Below are 19,137 nucleotides of genomic sequence, written 5' to 3'. Positions count from 1 at the left end.
CAGTAGACCAGGCTGGTCTCGAACTCACAGAGATCCGCCTGCCTCTGCCTCCCGAGTGCTGGGATTAAAGGCGTGCGCCACCACCGCCCGGCTAATCTTAAAATCTTAAAATATTGGTACAATCATACTTAAAATATTGTGCTTGTATGTGCATTTTATTTCTTCTATTATATTTTTAAATAAACCTCTTTCATCTTTTTTCTTTTTATTGTTTTTATTGTTTTTCTCCCTTCCCCTCCCTTTCTCCCCCCTTCTACCCTCTCCCATAATCCCCACACTCCCAATTTATTCAGATCTTGTCTTTTCCTACTTCCCATGTAGATTAGATCCATATATGTCTTTCTTAGGGTCCTCTTTATTGTCTAGGTTCTCTGGAATTGTGAATTGTAGGCTGGTTTTTCTTTGCTTTAAGTCTAAAAGCCACTTACGACTACATATGATATTTGTCTTTCTGGGCTTGGGTTACCTCACTCAATATGATGCTTTCTAGATCCATCCATTTGCCTCCAAATTTCAAGATTTTATTTTTTTTCTGCTTTGTAGTACTCCATTGTGCAAATGTACCACATCTTCTTCAACCATTCTTTAGCTGGGGAGCATGTGGGTTGTTTCCAGATTCTGGCTATTACAAATAGTGCTGGTATAAACACAGTTAAGTGTATGTCTGTAGTCAGAGGCCACTTGTCCATTTTCTGGCCACCCAGACTCCAGAAATAATCACACAGAAATCTGTATTAATTGCAATACTGTTTGGCTAATAGCTTAAGCATATTTCTGGCTAACTTTTTTTTTTGTTTGGTTTTACAAGACAGGGTTTCTCTGGCTAACTCTTATATCTTAAATTAACCCATTTCTATTAATCTATTTTTTTAATGGCTGTGGCTTACCAGCAAGGTTCCAGCATGTCTGTCTCTGAAGGCAGCTACATGGTGTCTCACTGACTCCACCCACTTTCTCCCAGTATTCAGTTTAGTTTTCACGCCTAGCTCTCTTCTGCCCTATCGCAGGCCAAAGAACCTTCTTTATTCATTAAACCAACAAAAGCAACACAGATACAGAAGGACTTCACACACCATATGTCCTTATGGTATGATTGAGCATCCTTTGGATATAACCAAAAGTGGAATTGGTGGGTCTTGAGGTAGGTTGTTTCCTAATTTTCTGAGATATCGCCATACTGATTTCCAAAGCAGCTGTACCAGTTTACACTCCCACCAGCAATGGAAGACTGTTCCCTTTACCCCACAACCTCTCCAGCCTAAGTTGTCATCAGTGTTTTTGATCTTGTCCATTCTTACAGGTGTAAGATGGAATCTGAGAGTTGTTTTGATTTGCATTTCTCTGATGACTAAGGATGTTGAATATTTCCTTAAGTGTCTTTCAGTCACTTTAGATTCATCTGTCAAGAGGTCTCTGTTTAGGTCTATACCAAATTTTTTATTGGATTATTCTTCGGATGACCAATTTCTTGAGTTCTTTGCATATTTGAAGATCAGCCCTCTGTTCGATGTGGGGGTGGTGAAGCTCTTTTCCCATTCTGTAGGCTGTTGTTTTGTCTTGTTTACTGTGTCCTTTGCTTTACAGAAGCTTTTCAGTTTCAGGAGGTCCCATTTATTCATTGTTTCTCTCAGTGTCTGTGATACTGGTGTTATATTTAGGAAGTGGTCTCCTGTGCCAGTTAATTCAAGTGTACTTCCCACTTTTTCTTCTATGAGATTCAGTATAGTTGGTTTTATGTTGAGTTCTTTGATCCATTTGGACTTGAGTTTTGTACATGATGATAGATATGGGTCTATTTTCATTCTTCTACATGTTGATATGCAGTTATGCCAGTACCATTTGATGAATAAGCTTGCTTTTTTCCATTTTATATTTTTTGCTTCTTTGTCAAAAATCAGGTGTTTGTTGGTGTGTGGATTGATATTCAGGTCTTTGATTTGGTTCCATTGGTCCTCCTGTCTGTTCTTATGCCAATACCAGGCTGTTTTAAGTACTGTAGCTCTGTAGTAGAGTTTGAAGTCAGGAATTGTGATGTCTCCAGAAGTTCCTTTATTGTACAGAATTGTTTTGACTATCCTGGGTTTTTTTTTTTTTTTTGCTTTTCCTTATGAAGTTGAATATTGTTCTTTCAAAATCTGTGAAGAATTTTGCTGGGAGTTTGATGGGCATTGCATTGAATCTGTATTTTGCTATTGGTAAGATTGCCATGTTAATTATACCTACCTATTTTCTGGTGTCTTCTTCAATTTCTTTCTTCAAAGATTTAAAGTTCTTGTCATACAGGTCTTCCACTTGTTTGGTTAGAGTTACTCCAAGATATTTTGTTATTTGTGGCTATTGTGAAAGGTGATGTTTCTCTGATTTCTTTCTCAGTCCAATTATCAACTGTATAAAGGATGGTTACTGATTTTTTGAGTTAATCTTGTAACCTGCTATATTACTGAAAATGTTTATGAGTTATAGAAGTTCCTTGGTAGAATTTTTGGGGTCACTTATGTAAACTATCATATCATCAGCAAATAGTTTAACTTCTTTCCAATTTGCATCCCCTTGATCTCCTTTTGTTGTCTTATTGCTTCTCCTAGAACATCAAGTATTATATTGAATAGATATGAAGAGAGTAGACAACCTTGTCTTGTTCCTGATTTCAGTGGGATCATTTTTAATTTCTCTTCAGCAGGCAAAATATTCACATGAATAAATCTTTAAAAGAACATTCTTCACTTGTGTGTACACATACATGTGTATGTGCAAGTGTGTGTGTGTGTGTGTGTGTGTGTGTGTGTGTGTGTGTGTGTGTGTGTGAAGTCCAGAGGTCAGTGTCAGGTGTCCTCTCTAATTGCTTCTTATTTATTGAGAGAGGGTTTCTCACTGGCCCCGAGTGTACTAATTCTGCTAGATTTTCTGGCCATCAAGTTCCAGGAATCCTCCTGTATCTGCCTCCCCACCAGAGCTGTTGGGAATCAAACCCAGGTCAGTGCCCTCATTTCCTCAGTCCATGTTTTTGTTTTGTTGTTAAGATTTTATTTTTTGTTATTGTTGATGTTTTTTTGAAACAGGGTCTATGTGGGACTGATTGGCCTGGAACTCAACTTTGCAGACTAGGCTGGCCTTGAACTCATAGGGCTCCAAGTGTCTCTGCCTCCTAAGTGCTGGAAGGTGTATGCTACCATACCCATCACCCCATGAATTCTTTCAACAAATTAGGTGGTTTATTCAGTTTGATCCATTCAATTTTGTTCTTTCCTTCATGCTGGGTATCAAACCTGACTATGTGAATTTGAGGCAAGCACTCTACCACCAAGCTATGCTCAAGTCAATTTTTAAGTACTTTGGCTCTTAGGAAGATTGCTTTTCTCTGACCTGTAATGTAAGCACTTACGGGAATCGGGTGTGTTGTTTATAGAGCACTCTCTCCATTATCAAAGAGTTTAACTGGAATTTATTGGTCAGAGGAATTTAATGATATATGTGTGATAAATAGCCCTAACCTAAGAACAAGTGGAACTGTGCAGGGAGCCGAGGAAGCCCGGAGTGAGCGAAGTCCTGAGTGCGTGTGTGCCGTTGAAATGGGCACGGCTGTGCCCAGAACACCAGAGCCTCAGTCTACCCATGGAGATGACAAAGCCTTCTCCCCAAGGGTGAAGACTGGAGGGAAATGGCAAAGCCTTCCGTCTGGTCTGTGTGTGAGTGCTGGTAATGTGTGCAGAGGTTATCCACCATATTGTTCTTCCACTAGATGTTTACAGCCTGAAGACTGCTCCCCACAGAGAGTGCTTAATGACATCAGCTAAACCTGGCTCCTTGATCTGTTGGTAAACCATAAACCCTGCCTTCTTGTTTATTGGTAATAACCTTTCTTCCCACTGAGCTTCTGGGGTACTGAGGTTTCTGCAGCAGAGAGTACAGACCATTGGATCTTTGTTGGTCTTTTCTCCATTTCCTCACTGCCCAGTAAGGTCCAAGTCCTTGGCGGCCATGTGAGAACATGGCAGGAATGAGTGTTCATTTTATACAGCACTCAAGTGGTGCTGAATGAAATGTGGGGATCATGGGAATTGAGGCAGTTAAGATACACTGCATTTCTGGACTGGGTATCTGAGTTAAAGAGGTGACATTCTCTGAGATGGAAAGTAAGCTGCTGGTGTTTCTAAGTAGCAAGAGCCATGCCCGATCCAGTACCAGACAGTTTCCAGCAGCAGATACATGTGACCGAGGCAGAACAACTCCTTCGGGAAGCAGGGTGGAAGCTACTCTATTCTGGGTTGGAAAGGCAGTGGGTACGGAAGTGGTGTGGAAAGGGGTCGTGTGTTCCTTTGAGAAGCTTGGCAGAGGGGAAACACAAACAAGAGTTGGAAGAGGAGATGAACTCAAAATAGGGCTTTCTCCTGCGATCACAGATGAGAGTGTGTGAAGAGATAAGCTGGCAGAGATGTGAAAGACAGTGGCATGGAGGGGAGGAAGTGATAGACCAAGATCCTGGGAATAACAAGATGTTGGTACCAAAGCCCAGAGAGCACTAAGCCATGAGTGGTGGGGTATACCTTTATGTTTATGGATCAAGTGTGCCTGACTAGGTAGCTCCAGTGACCCAGGACTCTATAAACCAGGATGGCTTGAGACTCACAGATATCAACTGCGTCTAGTTTCCAAGTTCTGAGGTTAAAGGTTGTGTACTGTATTATGTTGGCATAAGGAAGTTCCCACTCGCAACTGCAGGAAACTTCTCAGTGTCCTGTGCTAATTGGCAGGGCCATCTATTTGGGTTAAAACTTGGACCAGTGGATGCAGGAGGTGGGAGAAGACACTGATGATCACTGATGAGCAGTGCCCAGAGCTGGTTGGGGTCATTTTCTCTGCTTTGCTGTTGGAGGAAAAGCATTCACTCAGGGCAGACCCATGCTGGGATCTGACCAGTGGGATGAGGGACCTACTTTCTAATGACATCAAGGGCTGCTTGGCTTCAGAGTGATTAATTGGTGAGTCAAGGACAGCAAGAGGAGATGGATAGCAGTAATCACAATGGTGCTAAAATAGGACATGAAGAGCTTCAAACACCAAGACTCACTGTTGCTCAAAACCATTAACATCACAAATCAGTTTATGATTTAATTAGAAGCACTTATAACAATACAATCTTGAGAATATAAAGGCTTTAGTTGTTGCTGGAAAGATGAACATTTACAAATAAGTTATCAGATAGGCAGGAAGATAGGTGCACACACGGCAGCAGCAGGGGCAGGGAAGAGAAAGGACTTAAGTTAGATAGACCGATGTTGTATCTTGTTTTCATGAGATTGAGCTCCTGCCAAGTCTACTGGCTGTGAGGCCTTTTTAAATGTATTTATGCTAATAGAATGTAATAACTAAATTCAGGGATAAGATTACCAGAAAGAATATACACTTTTTATTCCCCATTCCACCCCTTTTCTTGGCTCTTTGGAGAGTCTATGTAGCTCAGGCTGGCCTCAAAACACTGGGTCTTCCAGTTTCAGTCCCTCAAGGGCTAGGATTACAGATATGCACCACTATACCCAGCTCCATGCTTCCTCTAGGAAGTTGAATGTATTTGCTATGTTTTTACTATACAGAAACTACATTGTTTATATGTGTAAGAATTAGGTCTCATCATTCTTCCAGGTAGCTTCAGCTGTCAACTTGACACAGACCAGAGTCATCTGACATAGTCTCAACTGGAGGGACTGCTTCAAAGAAACTGGCCTGTGGACATTCCTGTGGGTATTTTTCTATAGTGTTCATTGATGTGGGCAATATGAGCACTGGGCAGATGGCCCTGGTTTATATAAGAAAATCTGTCTTAGCAACAACCAGAGGAGCCAGCCAGTAAGGATCATTTTCCCATGGTTTCTGTTTCAGGTTCCTGCTTTGAGTTCCTGTCTTGACTTCCTTCAACTATGGACTAGAACCTGTAAGCTAAAATGAACCCTTTCTTTCCCAAGTTGCCTTTGGAAAAGTGTTTTATCACAGCACAAGAAAAATAACCAGGACAGTCATCTAGGTTGAAGTCATGGTGGCCATATAGAAAACCCATCATCATTAACAATAACCAGGACAGTCATCTAGGTTGAAGTCATGGTGGCCATATAGAAAACCCATCATCATTAACTAACAGCTATTTCTTTGTATCAGCTTTTCACTTGCTTTTCAGAGAACTCTGAAACTTTTTGTCCCTGATTTGATCCAGACATGATGACCCCAAAGAAACCAAATCCATAACAGAAGGCAAAGCAAGTTTCTTTATAAATATTTAAGATCATATATTGATTATTTCAAAGTGCAGAGCATCTTTTCATACATTATCTAATTTGGTCCCCACTACTGCCCTGTGAGTAGGAATTACCTCCCCCAGACAGCACCTCCTCAACACTATTTGTGATACTGTCAAGTTGACAGGGTCTAGAATCACCTAGGAGACAAACCTCTGGGCATGTCTGTTAAGAAGTTTCTAGATTAGATTGAGAGGAACGATCCACTGTGAATTTGGGCAGCACCAATCCTATGAGTTAGGGTCCTGGACTAAATAAGAAGGAGCAAGTGAGTTGAACCCCAGCACTCCTGTTTCCTGCTGGCAAATACAGTGGGTCCGGCTGCCACGAGCTCCTGCTGCAGTGATGGACTGTGTAAGCCTTGCAGCTTGGATGGAGAGACGGGCAAGGAGCACCACAAAGTCACTGGAAGTGGAGCAGTTTACGGCTCTGCTCCAGGGAAAGGTTTCCCCAGTGAAGCTGTTAGAGCTCTGCTCAGGTCCAGTGAAGTGTTATTGTAGGCGGACTTTTCTGTCCCACCAGCCGCCCCCCAAATAACCAAATAACCCAAAGAGACTTAATATTAATTATAAATGTTTGGCCAATAGCTTACACTCATTTTTAGCTCGCTCTTATTACTTAAATTAACCCATTTCTATTGATCTAGGTGCTGCCCTGAGGCTCGTTTACCTCTTGGTAGGCACTTCCCATCCTGCTCATTCTGTTTCACGGCCTCTCCTGAGACTCCCCCCTCTCCCCCCTCCCTGCCAGCATTCTCTCTGTCTGGAAAATCCTGCCTAGCCACCAGCCTATCAGCTTTTCATTAGCAATGAGAGTAACAAATCTTCACAGTGTACAGGATTATTCCACAGCATGTTACAGACTTGCTTTGCTTAAGAGAAACTTTCCAGAGCAAAAGTGTTACAGTTCTGCTTAGGTCCCCCAGGGTATAACAACTCTGCTCGGCTTGGGGAAGGCTTCCCCAGCTAAAGTGTTACAGTTCGGCTCAGCTCTGCTCAGGCAAAGTCGCTCAGGTTTCTGGGGGTACAACAACTCTCCTACCCTAGGGGAGAGGTTTCTCCAGTGAAACTGTTAACAGTTCTGCTCAGCTCTGGCTCTGGCAAAAGTTGTTATGGCCGGGCTTCTCTCCAGCAAAATTGTCACACCACGCAACAAACCTCACTCAAGACATTTATTAGAACGGAAGAATCCAGGAGGGTGGCTGCTTCTAGGGCAAGGCGGCAGCAAAACGAACAGGGTGTGGAAGTTACACAGGGTTCCTTGGGGGAGAGGGGCGGAGCTTTTCCAGGGTGGCTTGGGATTGGTGGGATTTAGTGCTCAGCGCGCTCAGGGAGGGGTGGGATTTCAATACCTGTTCCCAAGTCACGGTCAGGGTGTTTTTCCTTGGCCCCTTTTACCAGACAGACAATCCCCTCGCACTGTGAGCCAAATCAAACCCTTCTTTGAGCTGCCTTCATCAGGGATTTTCTCACAGCAATTAGAAAAGAAACAAACTACACGATGTGGTTTGAAACTGTACTATGAAGAACTGTGAGCCTGGAAAAGCGAATTCCCTCAGTAAAAGACAGTAAATATATAGACACCCAAATGTCGCTGGAGATTAGTTCCTCAGGGAAGGACCCTAAGGGTGGAACTTAAAAGAACATCAAAATGGAACATTTTTCGCTAGAGCAAGTGTTACACTGAAGAAGGAGTTCGAGCCCTAATGGGGTTGAAATCGATGAAGGGTACTGATTCTGAGCGACAACTCTTCTTTTATGTATTCTCAAACTCACCTCTCTGCCATTATAAACTAGCAAATCCAGTTTCCATTCAACAAACGTTTACTGACCTGGAACCATTCTGTGCAGCAGCCATATATTGCTATTTAAGTTTATTAAAATTTAATAAAATAAGAAAACCGGTTCTTCGATTCTGTCAATCCCAAGTCACATCTCGAATACAATGAACAGCGCAGATTATTGAAGGTTCTATTAGTACTGTATTGGACAGTTAATGTAACAGGAACGAAAATATTCCTGTAGTTGAGAGGCTGAGGCAGGAGCATTATGAGCTGAAGGCCAGTCTGCAGTACAAAGTGAGGAAAGAGAAAAGGCAGAGGGGAAGTAGGGACTGGGAAAGACGGTGACAGAAAATGATTAGGAATGAATCTGTGTCTTTGGCTTTGAGATCTGAAAGCTTAGGAATTAAGGAAAACTAACACTCTTCTTGTAACCAGGGAATTGTGGCTACGTGTTTCCGTCTCCTAACATCACGACATCCATACCATTGTTGTGCTCACTGTAAGGCTATCCCAGGACCCCACGACCAAGGTACGTGGGCTACAAAGGACCAAGTGAGATAGCCTGTGTTTGTGGGAACTCAGGAGGGCTTGTGGGCAAGAAGAGATTAAAACCCATTTGTCCACACCGAAGTACGCCCCGAATGGGCCGCTGACTCCGTACAGTGGAATTACTTGGGCCAGTCTACAGAGCCCATTCCCTGCCTCCCAGTGGCAGCTCTGCGGGTGGCCGCGTCACCACTCCGAAGCTCCACACCACGCAACTCCTTGACTCAGTTTCCTCCTGCATGCCTGTTGCCTGGGGTCGCACCGGAATCCAGACAGCCGCCAGCCTGTTTCTCCGCGTGTGGGCCCGAAGCTTGGCTGGTCCGCCAGCGCGCGTCACCCGCCTGGCGCACAGAGGCTCGGAACGAGCGTCCCCGCGGATCCCGCCCGCGTCCCGCCTGGCCCGGCCAGCTGCGGCTGCCTACCCTCGCAGATCTGCTCCCACAGATTCTTCCCCGGCTGCTCGGCGACCAGCGCGGGCGACACGAGCCTTTCTGGGGACCCTGGCGACACTGCGGGCACGGGCATCCGTGTAGTGACCGAAGAGTCCACCGAACCTCCCGCCTTCTGGCGCTGCGCGCTGCGGTTGGACACCTGTCAGAACGCCGCCATGCACGCGGTTTCCAAAGCAACCGTGGGCGACGTGAGGCCTCGACCCGGAAGTAGACATCCCTCCCGGGGGCGGGCCAGAAGCGCAAAAATGACTTCCGGGTCGCAGCGGCGCGGGCGCTCACGTGGGGTCGCTTGGCCTGCGGGTGCACCAGGTGAGTTTGGGTGGCGCGGGCGAGCTACTTGGTGGGTCCTGCACCGTGAGAGAGAGGAAGAACAAAGATAAGACACTTCCAAACCTGTCCGCAGCCCTCGGTTTCTTCCCGAAGTCCTCCCGTCTTGAAGTCGGCCTGGGGATGACCCTAGCTAGCAGTCTGCTGTTCGTGAGGACAGCACACGCTCCTCTGAGTTCGAATCCGTGTTTTGCCCCTTGCTGACTTTGAGACCTAGTGATTTAACGTCTCCGAGGCCTATGATGTTTGCGGGGGCGGTCACACCAACTCTGCCTGAGGCTACCGCGGGAATTTCAAAGTGCTTTAAGAGCCTGCATAATGGCCCACGTGTATAATTCCAGCGCGCGGGACCAGGCCGGCGTTGCCAAGTTTATCCAAAACAGCGCTTTTGAAGAAAGCATGTGTTCCTAGGTGATGCAGTGTAGATTCGTTTCCACTTTTGGCGAGAGTGGATGCCCGTAACAGTCACCGTACTAGAAAGCAGGATGTTACAGAGTGCCGAGGGGCAGAGCTAAAAGTGGATTAAGCTGATTCCTGGGACTTTTTTCTTCCAGCCTTCTCGCTTGACCACTACCCCCAATCCTGTAGCATCCTGGTCTTGTTTGACACCGCCCTTTTGGGACATGTATCTTCCTCTCCCGTGTGAACCCCCTTCCCCAGTCCTCTAAAAGTCGGTATGTCTTGAGGCCCAATCTGTTCCCTTCTTAATTACCATCATTGCAGTCCTGTTCATGTCATCCATGTTGGCCAGAGTCACACCTTTGCCTCAGAGGATCACCCTCCACTTTAGTCTAAAGGGTTGACACCGCCATCCTTCTATTGCTCAAGCTAGAGAACCATGTTCAAACATTTTCTTGACAACTACGCTGTCATGTTGGAGGTCAGCTTGACACAAGCTAGCGTCATTTGGGAAGAGGAACTCAGAGCTGAGGAAATACCTCCATAACGTTGATCTATAGGCAAGTCTGTAGGGGCATTTTCTTGATTAATAATTGATGGGGGAAGGTCCAGCCCACGGTGGGTAATGCCACTCCTGGGAGGTGGTCTTGAGTTGTCTGAGAAAGCAGGCTGAGTTAGCCATGAGGAGCAAACCAGTAAGCAGCATTCCTCCATGGCATCTGTATGAGTTCTTTCCTTTGGTTCCTGCCGGGACTTCCTGCCCTGACTCCCCTCGGTGATAGACTGTTACCTAAAAGTGTAAGATGACCTACACCCTCTCTGCAAGTTGTTGTTGGTCCTGTGTTTTATCACAGCAGTTGACACCCTAACAAATAAGATAAGCATGTTATGTGACCTTCCTAACCCTAAACTTAACAAGCTAACTTGCGGCCAGGAGGTGGTGGCGCATGCCTTTAATCCCAGCTCTCGGGAGGCAGAGGCAGGTGGATCTCTTGAGTCCGAGGCCAGCCTGGTCTACAAGAGCCTAGTTCCAGGACAGGCTCCAAAGCTACAGAGAAACCCTGTCTCAAAAAAACCCAAACAAACAAACAAAAACAAGCTATCTTGCTGCCTTTGTTCCTTGCTGGAGGGAGAGAGGGTTGTGTTAGCTTCCTATGCACCCCTGGCTGGCCTGGCACACATTTTGTAGACCAAGCTGGCTTCTAACTTGTGGTTTTTCCAGGCTCTGCCTCTGCTTTCCCAAACTTTCCAAGCTCTGGATTGCATGCATACTTGCCGTCACGCTTGGCCTGCCCTTCCTCTTAGCACCTGTGTCTTTTTTCCCACTTGCCTGCTTTGATGACTGGGGTTGATCGCATTCATCTCTGAATCATTAGTGGTTCTGTAGTAAGTATGGACAACCTGCTCTGGGCCGGGCACTGAGCAGCTCCAGGAATACATAGGGCGATAGGGTAGATAGGAATGAATGCATGGCTTTAGATATTACCAGAAATGTCCATGTAACCCTAGAGCGAGGTGTGAATGGACGTGAACTATATAGCTCAGTCTTGGCCTAGATCATTGAGGCTGCCAGGAATGACCTGAGTCCTGTGTGGGGCCTCTGAGCTCAAAGCCAAGGAGTGCTGCAGGATGGAGTCGCTCCTGGTCTCCTAATTTTCACCTCCCCCTTAGAATCTTCTGGTGTTTTGTCTCTAAGTTCCCTCTAGTCCAGGAGTAGCAAGAACCAGACTGGTGACTGTAGTGAAAGCCATATATTGAGGCCTCTAACCGCTTGTCATAAGTACTTGCATTTTCCTGAGGAAAGCTAGGTAATCATGGTTTCTAAGTGTTACTGCCACTCGTTAATTCTCAGCAATCACTTTGAAATTGAAGAAGTGTAACAGGTTTGCAGACTGAGGCAGCCCCCAGTTGAGTACCTTCTGGTTCAACCTTTATATGGAGGGTAAAACTGAGGTCCAGAGAAGCAAATGCTATCAGGCAAGAAGGAGAATACCAGTGTTTCCATTGGACACAAGTGTTTGGAGTCCTGGCTGAGGCTTGTCTCACTGTGCCATGTTGTTTAGGTAGCTTGGGATGGTAAAAGTTGAGGGACAAGGGATTCATCCTATCTAATGTTGTAGCACTATTTAGATCAGCCAGAGGAAGGCTTAACTTGACTTAACTTGGCCACTTTTTGGGGTCTGATGGGAGTCAGTGAGGAAGGCTGTATGGAATTTCTGCTTCATCTGGTAAAAGGGAAGCTGTGGGCCAGCCAAAGGCTTGATCACAGTTGGGTCCTGCAGTGCTGACTTGGGTAGCCACTTGGTAAAGATCTGTTGAATTTAGGTCTGGTGGTTTCAGGAAGATGGTAGACAAGGTCTCACCAGTGCTCTTTTCTGTAGTTTCTCCAGCACCTCTTCCAGGATGGATGTGTTATTTCCTCCCAGAAAAGGCAACTGACATTCAGAGAGGTTAAGTGATCAGAGTCAAGTTGAGTGAGTAGTTTGGCTTTGAACAAAGGTCTATCTGGATTTATACTTCCTGCCATTTAAATGTCTTTCCTCCTGTTCCCAGTGAATGGGGACTGTTTTCCCCATCTCTCCGCATGTCAAGCTGCCCACTCAGAGAAACACTATAAAGAGCTTCAGAACCATAGCCTGGGACTGGGTAAAATGATAAATGGCATTATTTCTGTTTTTCTCCTCAGGAATGGTCACCAAGACTCAGAAAGTAGACCTGGGCCCCCGGCTCCCAGAGAAGAAGAAAAAGAAGAAGAAGAGAAAGAAGGCAATGGTTACAGAGGTCACAGAACCAGAGACTCAATACTCAGTCTTAAACAATAACGACTATTTTGTCGATGTTTCTCCTCCAAGAGTCACATCCTCCTCCAACAATGTGGGTGAAGGACAGGACCCTGAGACATCACTGGGCAAGAGAAAGAAGAAGAAAAAGTCCCCTAGTGCTCACTTGGAGGAGCACCTGGAGTCTGAGGCCACACAGAGAGGATGGAAAAAGTCCCCCAGCCCTAGAAGGCAGGTTTGTGAGCAGTCAGCAGAATGCCTCAGCGGAGAGAAGAAAAAGAAGAGGAGGAAGTCCTTGCCACCAGCTGCTTCCCAAGGCTCAGTGCTGAAGACCTCCCCAGACCCCAAGCGTGCTGAGGAAGTAAGCAAAGCCGGTAAGAAGGCCAAAAAACACAGGAAGGAAAAAAAGGTTCTGGACATTGAGGCCTGTCCTCCCCAGGACTCTTGGTTCTGTGAGGCTGGGGATGCTTTGTGCCCATGCTCAGGGGAGACAGGGGGTGAGGAGCAGGCGGCCTTGGGGCAGAAAAGGAAGCAGGGGAGCCCCAGAGAGCACAGCACAAAGAAAAAAAAGAAGAATACCCACCAAGAGGGAGACATCCTCCCAATCCACTCCAAGGTCTCTGTAGAGAGCAGCCTGAAGAAAGGAAGTAAGAAGTCATTCAAAAGCGAAGCTTTGGACTACATCCCGATAGACAGCCCAAAGTCCCCTGGGAAGAAGAAAGTGAAATCCAAGAAAAAGGTGGACCAACTAGACAGTGAAGGGCTGGCTGTGAAAAGGAAGAAAAAGAAGAGGAAAGACAGTGGAGTAAAGGAAGACCGCTGGCAGGAGGAAGAAGAGGTAGGATTCCTTGGGACTTGGTGGGGTTGCCATGTGAGTACCTATAGACACGTCAGCATGGGCACTTGCGCATTTAGTTAACGGAGCCCCTCACTGTGTGTGTGTGTGTGTGTGAATATGTGCTAGAAAAGGATAGGAATTAGCTGTTTTCAAGTACAGCGGATCCCGGGGCTCCTGTAGCATCTCTAGTAAGAAGTACAGTTATCCTTCGCCATCCATAAATGGAGTCTATTTTTACATGACTGTTTTATGGCTTGTGTTCTTTTCACTTGCTGGCTACCTCCAAAACTAATAGTTTGAGATAGCCTGGTATCTGCAGCTATAGTCTGTAGGATTACATAGCGTGCTTGAAGCTCAGAGCTCTCAACTTCACCTACAAGTCCAATGGAGAAACCATCCTGCTTCTCTCTAGCTCACAGATAAGGACAGCGTGAGGCTGAAGAATTTGTCTGAGGTCACCCAGTTGGGGCCAGGTAGAGTTGGGTGACACACCCAGACAGTGTTGCTTCTGGTTCAGGAGACCCCTAAGCGTGTCAGGAGATGCTAGTGTGTCCTTTCCGAAAAGCCATTTTCCATTGTCTCAACAGCCCAAGAAGTGGCTGTCTTCAATGGGAGCAAGCTCTGGCTTCTCTAGCTCTGCCAGCCATTGTCCAGTGGCCCTCCCTCCTGCAGTTGCTGATGGCCATTTCCTGAGTGAGGAGCACCTTGGGAGACAGGGCTGTCAGGAAGATGTTGCTGACCTTCATCTTCTTTTCCAGATGGGGTTGGGATGACAGGGATAGTCCCATGTTGGGGCCTGCAAAGGGCTTCTCGTTGCTGGCCTCCCAGCTTTGTCTTCATGCATTAGGCTCTCTCTGTTTGACCACACATGGCTTGATTGTGCGAGTCAGAAGACAATTTGAGGAAGACCATTCTCTCCTTTATTATATGAGTCCTGGGTAAACTTAGGCCAATCAGACATGCTCCTCTTTATTCAGAAACTCAGAGCTAGGGAGATGGTTAGTGGGTAAGAGTGCTTGCTCTGTAACCACTGGGACCTGAGTTCAAATCCCCAGTAGCCACCTAAAAGCTGTGCATGGCAGTATATGCCTGTGATCTCAGCACTAGTAGGAAGGGAGGTTCCAAAAGCTAGCTTCTGGTTCTTTGAGAGACCCCTCTCAAGGCAATGATAAGAGAATGACAGAAGACAACGCTGATTGCCTCCAACTGAATGTACCCATGGACATGCAACACACAAACTTCAGGGTTAGGGAACCCTGAAGCCAGTTCCATTTGATTTTAGGATCACTTTCCCTGAAGAGATCAGGGAAGGTATCCCCTCTGCCTCACATCTTCCAGACAGCCCACAAAGTTTCCTGAGTCACACAGGCCTGTAATAGTGTAAGGAGGGGTAAAGAAAGTGCACATATGCATGCATGTGCACATGCGCGCACACACACCCAGTCATCCCATATACACATACATGGCAGCGGGGCCATGTACAGCATTCTGAAGAAAGAATTCAAAAGCTGTTGGCAGTTGTCATTCGTGGGAGACCAGGTACTGCCCCTGGCCTGCCTTGCAATTAGAAGATACCCCTAGGACTTGGATAAAAATAGCTGGGGAGACCCCTGCTGGGCCATCAGCCTTGAGTCTGGAGAGCTGAATTGGAGTTAGCCTGTCACTGAGCTTCAGGGTGTGATCTGGTTGTAAATCCCTTTACCTCTCTGAGCCTCTGCTTCTTTGTCTGTCGTCTGACTTCATGGCACCATTTGCTGGGGAGATGCATGAAAGGGAAAGTGGGCAAGGAAAGTGTCTACTGAGGTTCTGTCTTGGTGGCAGACGCTAGTGCTGCTGTGCTCTCTCCTCTTTCCTAGATCGTGTGACTTTACTCAGAGGGCTGCTGGGGCTTGCCTGAGTTAATATCTGCCTTTCCTGCAGGAGTCGGACACAGACCTGGAGGTGGTACTGGAAAAGAAAGGCAACATGGATGAGGCCTGCATAGATCAGGTATGGCCCAGCCTGTCCCATGCCCCCCGCTTTACCTCTTGTCACCCCCTAGGAACACTCAGCACACATCAGGCTACAAGTTCTTGGGCTCAGAGGGACTAGGATCTCTGAAGGCCTTTTGGCTGATTCCATGGCACACCTCTAGGGGCAGGTGAACTCATACCCTCCTGTACCTCTAACTAGGGGATCCCAAAACTGCTGTGACTATTTCTAAGGGTCCTGATAGGCCCTCCCATGTAACCCATTGCAGGCTGTCAGGAAGACGGAGGTCCTATGACCCTGTCTATAGCTAGGGCAGGTACATGCACCCAGCCACACCCATGGGTTGTCTCCATGAATTACTTCAGGAGCTTTAGAGACTAGTTTCCACTCTGTCACATGCAGGTTCCTGTGAGGGATTTAGATTTTGTGGAGATGGGCCGTTTTTATGTCCCTTGACTCTTTGGCCTGGCAGGATTGAGGAGCTGTGGGGGCCTGGTGTTAGTCTGTGGTTTACTGGCTGCTGACCCTTCTCTTCTGTGGATCAGCGTGGGTCCTTCCAGGCAGCCGTGGAAGCCAAGGGGAGGGTGTATTGGAAGGAGGCAGCTGGTCCCCATGGTGCCTGCTGAGGCAGCACTATGTCAGATTGGCTAATCCTGCCTCTCAGGTCATCATCTCCACCTTAGGGAAGAAAGAAAGATGAGGCTGTGTTTAGAAGTGGGTAGGGTCTGAAGAGAGCCACCAGAAGAGATGATGATGAGCCAAACCTGCTGTAGTGCTGTATCTAAGGGGAGGACCAGAGGAGGGAAGCTGCTGGAGCATCTCTCCTGGGCAGGCCTGAAGCACTGGCCTCCAGGCAGTTCCTAACCTCACTGCAGGCCCAGGGATGCTGTAGTGGCCCAGGACACCTTGCAGAGGGCCTGACCATGGGGTCTCAATTCTCCCAAGCCCTGTCCCTTGCTGCTTTTGGGTGTCCTTAGTCCCCTAAGACAGCCAAATGCTGAGCAGCCCCAGCCACCCAGCACTGTGCAGAGCTCTTGGACTTTGTAGTTCTCTGTGCCTACTAAATGTAGTCCCTGAGGCTTTCAGGGTGGCCCTTGAGTCTCTTGTTTTCCCATAAATACTGAAAGTTGCTTGTGTCTAAAATGGGAAGATAGCACATTTCTGAGAGGACAACAGCTGGAGTTCTCACTCACTGTCGTGCGTGAACTCCTGAGTGCTCACTCTGTGACTGAGAAGGGGGAGTCATGCAGATCTATCTACTCACTGCTCTGTCTTGGTGATCGATCACTCACCTGTTACCCTCTTCCCTGGTTTCTCCTCTACAGCAGCTCTATACATTTTGTGTTTAGAATTGTATGAAAGGTCCCTTCATTTCAAAGTCCTGAAGGAGAATAAGTTAGATCTAAATCCCTGGCAAGGTGCCGGCAGAGACCCTGAGCTGGCCTAGCCTGAGAGTGCCCAGTTCTCTGCTACAGATGCTGCTGTTCCCCAATCACAAGCTTCTGGAGCTTTTCCACTTCTGCAGATGAATAATCCAGTGATCAGAAAGGTTAGGTGAGGTTTGCAAGGCTGCACAGCTGGTCAGCAGCATTGTTGGGATTCCAGCTCGTGTCTGCCTTGTTTCTAGAAAGCAGTGCTTTCCTTGTGGAAGTTGACTTCAGTATACACAATATGTATGCACTAAACAGGGCCTAGGCATTACAGTGTGGACAAGTTTCAAAACATCACTGTTATAGAATATTCTCCTGGTAAAGGGATGACTCTCTGTTACAAGAAAATCACTTCTCAAGAAATTGTGCCCAAGACAAGTGTTTCAGGCCCAGGGGCCAGCTATTAACCAGAGTGTCCTGTATGCTTGGTAGCAGAGTGAAACTCTTGAACTGCCACCCCGCACCCCTGCAGCATTAAGATTCTGGGTCTCGGGGGCTGGAGAGATGGCTCAGTGGTTAAGAGCACTGACTGCTCTTCCAGAGGACCCGGGTTCAATTCCCAGCACCCACATGGCAGCTCACAACTGTCTGAAGATCCAGTTCCAGAGGATCTGACACTTCATACCTTCACACCAATGCACATAAAATAAAAGTTAAATAAACCATAAAAAGTTTAAAAAAAAAAAGATTCTGGGTCTCATCACCCTCTTTTGTCGTGCATAGGTGAGGCGGAAGGCCTTGCAGGAGGAGATTGATCGTGAGTCGGGCAAGACAGAGGCTTCAGAACCCAAGAAGTGGACGGTGGGTTTACTGTGGTGGAATTGACATCTAGAACCTAAGGTGCCCAGGCACAGAATTGGTCTGAGCCAGCTGCACTTCCTCTGAAGGTGCTGGTCTCCCTGCTAGGGAGCTCACCGCTGAGATGTGCCACCTAGGCTTCCTGTCCTGTTGTAGATGCTGGGATGAGAAGGGGCTCTTTGTAGCTGTGAGAAGTGCCCATGGAGGGTGCTAAGGGCATGCAGGAGATATGGAAGTGGGGGCCAGGCCTCTAAGACTCAAGACCCTTAAGTCTTTCCAAGATTTGGAAAATGTCCGGACCCTCTCTGAGAAGGTAGGCCAGGTGGGAGAAAATATGAGGGCCATCGATACATAGGTTGTTGGGCCTGGCCATAGCATCACATGTCTGCCTTCAGTCAGCTGCCGAACCTCAGCTCCTAGCTGGTATCCCGCCTGTGCTGGGTGTGCAGGTACACAGGACCCTCATCAGCCTCTCTAGTTCAGTGGCTCTCAACCTGTGACAGGTCACAATCCCCATGAGGGTCAAATGACTGTTTCACAGGACCATTGGAAAACAGATATTTACATTGCAGTTCTTTTTAGTTTTTCTAGACAGGGTTTCTCTGTTTAACAGCCCTGGCTGTCCTGACACTCGCTTTATAGACTAGGCTGACCTCAAACTCACAGAGATCCACCTGCCTCTGCCTCCACCCGGCTGTATTACAATTCTTTTCCTTTTTTTTTTTTTTTTTTTTTTTTTTGAGACAGTTTCTCTGTAGCTGGGACTAAAGGTGTGTGCCACCACTGCCTGGCTGTATTACAATTCTTAACAGTAGCAAAATTACAGTTATGGAATAGCAACAAGAAGAATTTTATGGTTGGGTGATCACAACATGAGGAACTGTTAAAGGACCACAACATTAGGAAGGTTGAAAACTATTGGTCTAGGGCCTGGAGGGGGTGAGTGTGGAGGAGGGTTTGTATGCTGTCCTAGATGACTAGGAGGAAGGCTTCTCGGAGCAGGTGGCACTTACCCTGAGACCCGGAGAGTGGTGGTACCTGTCCTTAGCGTGCAGGGCCCGGACGTGGGAGTGGACTTAGACTGGTGACAGGGTGGCAGGAACTAGCTAATGTGTCACTCTGGTTCACTCCAGGACCATGGGGACATTTTTACTGGGCAGTGACCCAAGGGAGCCACTGTGGAGTTTAGGTACAGAAAGGGGAATAGGAGGTGGCACAGAAAGTTTTGTGATGTGTTTGGGAGGTGTGGCCATGGACTTGGTACTTAGTAAATTTGGGAGGAGAGAGGGAAGGACCACACCTAGGGGTAGGGCCTGCTCTGTCCTTAGCCTCCCGCTTAACAGACAGCATTGATCTGGATGTGAGACCTGAGGCCAGTTACTAACTGCCACTCTCTAGGCTAGTGTCTTCTCCTTGGAGAACCTCAGTTTCCACTTCTATTAAATGGGCTCCTATTATGGCCTCAGGGGATGGGCAGAGGGGATGGAGTAGGTCTTTTTGTTTGCTTAGATAGGGTCTCATGTAGC

The 19,137-nt window shown here is 47.0% G+C and overlaps 2 protein-coding genes across 2 annotated transcripts in view; one reads left to right on the top strand and one right to left on the bottom strand.

Annotated features, from left to right (window-relative positions):
• The window catches only part of Iqck (IQ motif containing K), an 87,921-nt gene extending 78,761 nt beyond the window's left edge, over positions 1–9,160 (bottom strand). The window contains exon 1 of the mRNA XM_026781521.1: positions 9,039–9,160. Coding sequence (XP_026637322.1) covers positions 9,039–9,141 — 103 coding nt within the window. The 5' untranslated portion in view covers positions 9,142–9,160. The remainder of the gene's footprint in view (positions 1–9,038) is intronic.
• Positions 9,161–9,174: 14 nt separating this feature from the next.
• Positions 9,175–19,137, top strand: part of Knop1 (lysine rich nucleolar protein 1) — a 17,577-nt gene continuing 7,614 nt past the window's right edge. The window contains exons 1-4 of the mRNA XM_013347683.2: positions 9,175–9,377; positions 12,481–13,412; positions 15,333–15,401; positions 17,537–17,614. Coding sequence (XP_013203137.1) covers positions 9,224–9,377; positions 12,481–13,412; positions 15,333–15,401; positions 17,537–17,614 — 1,233 coding nt within the window. The 5' untranslated portion in view covers positions 9,175–9,223. The remainder of the gene's footprint in view (positions 9,378–12,480; positions 13,413–15,332; positions 15,402–17,536; positions 17,615–19,137) is intronic.

This window comes from Microtus ochrogaster, chromosome 8, assembly GCF_000317375.1.
Source record: "Microtus ochrogaster isolate Prairie Vole_2 chromosome 8, MicOch1.0, whole genome shotgun sequence".
In the NCBI taxonomy this organism is placed as follows: Eukaryota; Metazoa; Chordata; class Mammalia; order Rodentia; family Cricetidae; genus Microtus; species Microtus ochrogaster.
This window is presented reverse-complemented; position numbering and strand designations above follow the sequence as displayed.